Consider the following 8,108-nt stretch of genomic DNA (forward strand, 5'->3'; position numbering starts at 1 on the left):
CTGCTGTCTATCGTTGACACAAACACCCTAACACCCACATATGTACACGGTTCTGACCTACATATAAATACAAGCAGAGAGAGTGAAACAGACTCAGTGAGACAGCACTCCTACGCACGCTCTCTTCCACTCTCACTCCATGCACATCCACTGCATGAATTCCTCCTAGATTATTCCTGCTGCCAACCTGCTTCTCCGCTTATTTCTTTTCTCATTTTCAACTATCAGAGGACACACATGCAATTCATCTGACAGATTTTTCCTTGAGATTTCAAAAGCAGTGGACAGGGAGGAAGGACACATATCAAGGTCTAGCGATGGCACCAAAACGAGAACCATCGATTAAAAAATCTCCATCTGGGGGAACCTTACCAAGACATGGACCACCATTTCCTTGCCCTTCCACAACACCCTCACCCCCGAAACCAGCTCCTGAGCTGAAACCACGGATGCTGCGCCCCTCTGAATCCCCCTTTGACCCCAGCACATTAGAGGTAAGTGATGGTCCTGCAACAAAGTGTTTCAAATTTGAACTTTCTCCTGCTTATTCATCATTACTATGGCAACAGCTCTAATACCCATCACTAAAATAGCAGGTAAATCTATAGCAGAAATAGAATGTGGTGCAAAATGACAGACCAAAAACCTTCTTATGAATAATTTGATGTGGATTTAAGGATGTATTCATTTAAAATTAATTTCTGTATGGCAACATATAGGCTATGCCACACTGCAACACAAGTATCAGATCTGAATTTTATATTAGTTGTGAATAAAACATTAACATAATCTCTTTTAATGCAGCTTCTACCTCAGCATAGCACATGGAAAACTGTGTCAACCCAGCCCCCAAACCTTAAGAGAATATTAGAGCTATATCAGGATTGAGAAATGGGGCACTGATGCTGTAGCTGGTCCACACTAGGGTCCCTGAGCTGCATTACTGTCACAATTTACTTAAATGTAGGCTATTAAATCATTTATTTTCTTCATTATATTAGACCTGATTTTCAAGTCAAGGTTGGAATTAACAGAGCAATATATTCAGTCAGATATTCAATCAAAGCATTAGATGGGTTTGATGACTTATCATTATATTATATCCTTATATAAAGACAACCAACACCTCCATGTGCTTAGGAATGCAGAAATGCAGCATTGCAATACACAACTGAACCTTACAAACAAAAGCTTAATCGCATGGCTTCACACAAATATACAAATCATCAGCAATGAAGATATACACTTTTGGCCATTTGTGTGCAGTCGATAATTATGCTATAGTGGTTTGCGCTGGGAGTGTCTTTGTGCAGTTATTTTGTGTAATGAGCATTCTCCACCCTGTAGTGAAGAGGGAAGTCCGACTCATTCTCGCGAATCGGTAAATTCAGTTCGTTATAAAGAGCCGGTTTAAAAGCTGATTCAGTGATTCTTTTACGTCATGACGTATCACGCGGATCCAGCCATTTTACTTTTTACTGTTAATATTATTATTATTTTAACTAATAATGTTTATTGTAATTGTATGTGTCCCGGTTCAGTTTCTTGCAGCCATTTTTCAAGTTATATAACTAGCATTTATTTATGTCTTACCTTTCGGCTTTAGTCCCATAAGTCAGTACTCTCCAAATGCGTTTAAGTTCATTCGTCGGTTTACGGAGCATTACGAGTCTGACATATAAAATACGAAAAACACGCGGTCTCTGTCAGTTACTGACCCCAACCGCTTGGATCGATTCATTCCAAATTGCGAACCATTAGTTCATTCGTATTAGTGAACAGGTTTTGTGAACCGGTTCAGCGAATTCATTAAAAAGATCCGACTCCAAAGAGCGATTCGTTCACGAGTCGGACATCGCCTGCCTACAGTGCCTAGCCTTCATAACGCAGCAGCTCTAGTCATTTCACACTCCCGCCGCGATACGCACACCCCGGAAAACAAGCCACTGCAAATATGGTAGGCATTTTGATAAACATTTAATTTAAAATAGGATTGAGTAGAACTTTTCTATGTTAACATATTTCAATGTAGGGTTAGAAAACTGTATTCGAGGATAGTGCCAAAGAGTCTGTCGTTAGCCTATTTCATGCTAGCTAAGCTAAGTTTTATGCTATGTAGTACGCGTGAAAGTGACCAAAACTCTGTAAATTGTTCATGAATATCCTTTACAGAAATCCAAGACTGTGCTAGCTAAATTACATTTATTAAAGGATTGTTTTAGTTAAACCGTCACTCGGTACACGGTTGTGAGTTAGCGGACAGTATTAGCTGGTCAGTTTTAGCCAGGGATAGAAAGCTTGTCTAACTTTTTCATCCGGACTGAACTGTATTCCCAGACGGATTTTATGGACCCAGATATGTTATTATCAGAAATCCCATTTGATTCACAGCATTGCTATTGTGCATCATTTCATATTCATTGAATGTCGCTCTGTCTCAAACAGTCTGAATTCAACGAGGACCAGATTCTTGGTGAGTTTGTCTCTAGTCCAGATGCATGTTACTTTGTCTCAAAGTGATCTACATGTGTATGTATTATTCCCCCGCATTTCTTCCTAGACAGCCTGCTTTCATCATCCCATCCATGTTATTCTGCTCCTCTATTACTCTGCCCTTGCATTCCTCCTACTTTCTTTCCTTACCTTTTGTATTGTTTTCCTTTGCCACTGTTGTATGTCACCTCCAGATTGAGTTTAACTTGGAGCAAATACACGGTGAGTGTATTAATAACTTTTCTGTTCTGATGTCATTTAGTTTGCATTGTGTTAAAGGCAACAAGCTGCTGTTTGTGTGTCTGAAAGCACCTCACCTGCCTCCTACATTTGAACTTCATTCAATAATTAACATCCATGAACTGTAAGAATTAAACTGTTGTTTGTTTGGACGGTAGAAATGCGTTTTTGAAGTGTAGGCCTATGTGTTTCCTCTGTAGCATGGGCCGTCATATCTGCAGAGGGTGTGTCTCAGTCAGGAAGTGTTGAAAGTCTGCTAACAAAAGAGTGTGAAACATTGCCCTGTAAAACATCTAAGTCAACTTTGAAACTTGAATATTTTAGTTTTAATCTGTGTTACTACTAATGGCATGAGCTTTTTTGGTCAATGGCCATGTAGGTTAATCTTTGCCCTTGTTTGTTTAAGCAAAAGAGGTTGACACAATACTGCTCACTCTCCAGTTTTCCTCTCTTACCATATATGGTTAAAGGCTCAATTTAAGGCATGCAAGGGAACAGCCACATTCCAGGGAGCAGGAAAAGCATTACTGAGATGGGAGATTCTTTTTATTTTTTTGGTAGGGCTTGTCCTAACGGATAACATTCAGTTCTTTTGGTGAACTCTGGCTTGGAGTCAAAATAATAGTTTATTTTTAACCATGCACATAAGAGTTTAAGCACTCAATAATGGAATATTTTAAGCTTCTGTTTTAAGATATATATATATATATATATATATAAGCTCTTTAGCTTTTAGCATATATAGCATATTAATTAAGATCCATTTGATTTTTTTTCCCCCCAAATTCTATCTATCTTTTTTATTTATTTGCCTTGATTCAATTTTAATGGTTTACTTAAATATTAATAGTAACTAAAAATGTCTAAGCAATTAAATGCATTTAATATCTTTTTATAAATAATTTAAGTTGAGATATATATAAATAAATTCTGTTTTTCAATACTTTCATATTCTTGGTCAAATTGAATATCAAGAGTGATCAAGAGCCTGACACAATACAGATTACCTTGCACATTACATTGCTTCAATTTAATACATAAAATATATTAAAGTTTTTGTTTAATAAAAATGATGATATATTTTGTTTGAATGCTGACTGGCCAATCAGAATCAAGTATTTTTAGAGTGTGCATTAAAGGATAATAGTGTAGTTAGCTACTTATTTAGTAAGATTTTACCAGAAAAGGTTTTAGAATGTTTATCATATGTTAATAGTAAAAATCGTGTATAATATTTTTTGCTGTAACTCTTGTTTTTGTAATTCAGTTTTTGCCATGAAGATAGCCACAGATTCTGACATTGCATTAAATAAAGCTATACTGATACTGCTTAAATAGCTAGTTGATGTGTTTGAATATTTCACGAGCTTTTTAATGTGATCAAAACGTCTGTGAGTAAGGAAGTATATAAAGACTTTAGGTGGATGGATAAGATTTCTGTGGTCATTTAGAATAGCCTGGAATGGCATTAATATTGATGGCCGGTGCAGTATTTCTCTTTGTCCTGATCCAAGGCATAATATATTTAGTCTTTTTTTTAAATGCAGAATACAGTCAACCATCCTTGTTTGTCTTCCCTGTTCATTTCAGCTTCTCTTTTATCATGCATGCATCTTTTCCTGTTCTCTGGCCATTTTTCCAGCATTTTGCTTCAATAAATTCTTCAATGATCTCTGCAGAATTCAAAGAAGCCTTCCTCTTGTTTGACCGGACGGGAGATGGAAAGATCACCTACAGTCAGTGTGGGGATGTGATGCGTGCGTTGGGCCAGAATCCCGTCAATGCTGAGGTGCTCAAGGTCCTGGGCAACCCAAAGGCCGAAGGTAGGATCAGACACTATTGCCTGCTTTCACAGACAATGCTTAAGCCTGTCCTAGACTAAAATGTATGTTTGAGCTGTCTTAACTGAAAGCAACTTGCACTGATATATCTTAAAATATGTCAGTGCCATTGTTTTGTCTCAATGCACACCAGTAATGTTTTTTTCTAATGCACATTTATAAAAGCTACTTAAATATCCTAATTGAACTAAAGCCTACTCCTAGCTTAATCTAGGCCCTATATTTGAAACCGGGCCTATAGGTAATGGCTGACCTGTGTAATCATTGCCTCAGTTTTATCTCTTATTTTGTCAATATCTGGATTTACAGGATAAAAATACATGGGTCAACCAGTTGTTTTTAACTGTTGGGCTGGATGTTCAGATTTGTACTTGCCCTGACAATAATTTTACTGATCCCACAACAAAAAAATTACATTTAAATTTTAGCAGCACATATTTTAGGTGTTTCTTTCTTTTTTTGTGTAAGTTTTTTTTTAATGCATTAATGCATTACATTTCTTTGGTTTTCATATAAAAAAAAAGCTGCTTTTTTTATATATATAAATAAATATGACAAATAATAGCAGCCTCATCTACTATGTTTAAATGCAGCATAACAAATGTTAAAGTTTGTTTAAATGCATAAAAACATTGCATAAAAAGCACTGGCCTAATGGGGCAAGTGTCCGCTCTGTCAGCTGGCCCAAAACTTTCACATAAGTAGCAATACTATTATAATAATGTTGCTATGCAATGATAACTATGACAATACTATGATAGTATCAACTATGGTAATTCTAGTAGTTCTTGGTTCCTGCATAATACGGAAATAAATGCCGTCTTGTCTGATTAAAGGCTTCTTTGTTCCTCAGAAATGAACCATAAACTGCTGGACTTCGAACAGTTCCTGCCCATGCTCCAGGCCATCGCGAAGAACAAAGACCAGGGCACGTTTGAGGACTTTGTGGAGGGGCTTAGAGTATTTGACAAGGAAGGCAACGGCACAGTCATGGGTGCTGAGCTCCGTCATGTTCTCACCACACTGGGTAAGCCGGCCTGGTCTCCCGAGGAGATATTTATAGTCCAGTCCTCCACATCTAGGACACTGAATGAAAATACATGGTTGAGTTGAACATTTCAAATATGGTGTATTGGTATATAGTGTTCTATTTGCTAAAAATGCCTATTTGGGTTTATTTTTAAAGGAGAGAAGATGACCGAAGAGGAGGTAGAAACGCTTCTAGCCGGACACGAAGATGCAAACGGTTGCATCAATTACGAAGGTAAACGTTTGCGTTTTGACTATGTATGTAGGTTCACGAAGAGAGCATTCACTGTTCTTCAAACCTAGTTTTTGTCAATAGATCTTAAAGGTAATTACTGTACATTTTAATCTAAAATACAGCAGTGTGCTGGGAATTGTATCACTGTATTATATTTATGTACTACAATGAGGTTGTTGGTTTTTTTACAAGCATTATGCAAGTTCTTTTAGTGAGAATCTGGTGGTGACCGCATGCCGTAACTGTAATCGATCTTCCACAGCCTTCGTTCGCCACATCATGTCTGGCTGAGAGATGTCTCGGGTGTACGTCTACCTCCTGCCCTCAACATTTATAACACGTGAAGCAACAATCCATCCAGGCTTTTTCTTTAACGCTCTCAGACGTGCATGTTTGCATAGTCTACATCTTATCGTTTTGCTAATATAGTCCTTCACAGGGTAGCTGTGCATCATGTGACGTCTGAGCTAGGGAGCCTGGTTGGATGTGGTTTTGACATATGGTTGAACTCTTCCCTATCTCTGCAGCAGCCTTTTCTCTGGCCCCTGGCTGCAGCATGCTCTCAGCATGTGGCCGTCCCTGTGACGGCTCGAAAGAGGCGAAAGAGCCACTGCGCTGCTTCAGACTTGAGCGCAGGTCAAGGGATGCTGCATATAAGGGTGCCATTTAAAAGCATTTAATTCACTTTTGGATTTGTCTTCTGATATTTAAAATATCAGCACACAACCCTCCCTGTGCTCACCAAGCAGCGCAGTTGCTTTTATTATGAACTAACCAATCAAGTTGCAGTGATTTGGCTGTTTTTGCTGATCTTTCTCTCCCTTTGCCTGATGGAGGCTGATTCATAGTTCAACTCTACGATCTCTCATTACTGTAGCTGTGCTAAAAGACTGTTTCCACTCTTGCCCTGTAGAGGAAAACCAGAAGGAGCTTCTTTAACATTTTCTTGAATCCTAGACCTTGTTAAGTCTTTAAACTGTGGTTGAGTAGGAGCTAGCCATGATCTCGCTCTCACCCCGTTTCTCACCACTTAAGAACGAGTACTGGGGAGCGGCTTCAAACTACAGCAAACATGGCAGGCCAGGTGCAGTTTGAAGGGTCGATGAGGATATGTGGAGGGCATTTGGCTAGGTTCTTTAAAAATAACTTTGGACTGAAGATTAGAAAAGATTTTGCGTATGCTGTAGTTGGGGTCGATCCCCTTTTTGCTGCAAATGGACACTAACTTTGTTTTATTTCTTCTTTTTTTTCCCACAGAACTCGTCCGCATGGTCATGAGCGGTTGAAGATAAAGACCACAACCCATTTGTTTGTCTTATTTTCTATGTAATAATTTCTTTATGTATTTTGTTTTTCTTCCTATTCATTCCGTCACCTTCATTTGCTTAATGGCTTCAGTCCCTCTCTTGTGTTTGCACTCATTTGGGTATTTTTATTAGAAGTGCCTTTTATCTTCTTTAAGTTCCCATATGACTCCCCAAGAGATACACCTCCTGTCCTGTGGTATTCAAACCATATAACGATATGAAAAAGATCTCTTGTGTGCTGACACACGGTCTGCAATAAAACCTCTTGATGCAGCACATAAGCAGTGTGTATGCAATTTCCAGTGAATCCTCAGGCATCTTTGCTGGACAGTGCTGTGGTAGAAATGTTGTCTGGCCAGACTTATTTTTGGCCTTTTCAGAATGAGAAGTTAACCTTTTTCCAAAGTGAGAAATTATGAATTGAAAATGCAATAACATTTTTTTGTTTTAATAAACTTGGAATGTTTTCGCTGTCCAATAAAGTACATTTTAAACAGAAACTACTTTTTTATTTTTCCAGTGTCCTTTTATATTAATTAAGTTATTCAAAAGTGCCACAAGTCATTGTTTTAATTTTAGGGACCAGTGTAGGGTCAAGCTGAGCTTGGCTCTCTCCTGTTTGCAGATAGATGGCAGTGTTCTTACACTTGTTGAAAGCTCAAGAAATCTCCCCCAGTTCCTTTAATCGATTGTGGTTAATTGCAAAAACCATGCTGTCTGAAGTTAAATTAGAGCAAATTACTGAACTTCTTTTGCAGTTAGATTAATGCAATTCAAATGATCACTATTTGGTTTCAGGTCAGCAACTTAAATTAAAGGTAAACATTGTTGGTGCAAAGATGTTTAGTGTCCTTGGCACTAATTTGTCTCAATTGCTTATAAGGGCAGATCTCAGGCAGACAGACATAGTGGGTTTTAGAAACCTGCTGCTTTTTTCTTTCTTTTTGTCATGCTCATGCTGTA

At 38.1% G+C, this 8,108-nt stretch overlaps 1 protein-coding gene across 5 annotated transcripts; it reads left to right on the forward strand.

Moving 5' to 3' along the window:
* The first annotated feature begins 235 nt into the window (after positions 1-235).
* Positions 236-7,645, forward strand: zgc:153867 (uncharacterized protein LOC337226 homolog). Of its 5 annotated transcripts, none has more exons than XM_056239227.1 (7): positions 236-494; positions 2,688-2,715; positions 4,413-4,556; positions 5,428-5,601; positions 5,761-5,838; positions 6,101-6,143; positions 7,096-7,645. In XM_056239227.1, exons 1-6 carry the CDS (start codon positions 318-320, stop codon positions 6,127-6,129), a joined length of 630 nt encoding a protein of 209 aa, XP_056095202.1. In that variant the 5' UTR covers positions 236-317; the 3' UTR covers positions 6,130-6,143; positions 7,096-7,645. The 5 variants fall into 5 exon arrangements, with proteins under 5 accessions (XP_056095202.1, XP_056095191.1, XP_056095224.1 ...); XM_056239234.1 differs by lacking the exons at positions 236-494; positions 2,688-2,715 and adding exons at positions 1,835-1,957; positions 2,446-2,473; XM_056239216.1 differs by lacking the exon at positions 6,101-6,143 and having other exon boundaries at positions 247-494.
* The last annotated feature ends 463 nt before the right edge of the window (positions 7,646-8,108 follow it).

This window comes from Rhinichthys klamathensis, unplaced genomic scaffold, assembly GCF_029890125.1.
Source record: "Rhinichthys klamathensis goyatoka isolate OS25496 unplaced genomic scaffold, OSU_Roscu_1.1 h1tg000020l_1, whole genome shotgun sequence".
Classification (NCBI taxonomy): Eukaryota; Metazoa; Chordata; class Actinopteri; order Cypriniformes; family Leuciscidae; genus Rhinichthys; species Rhinichthys klamathensis.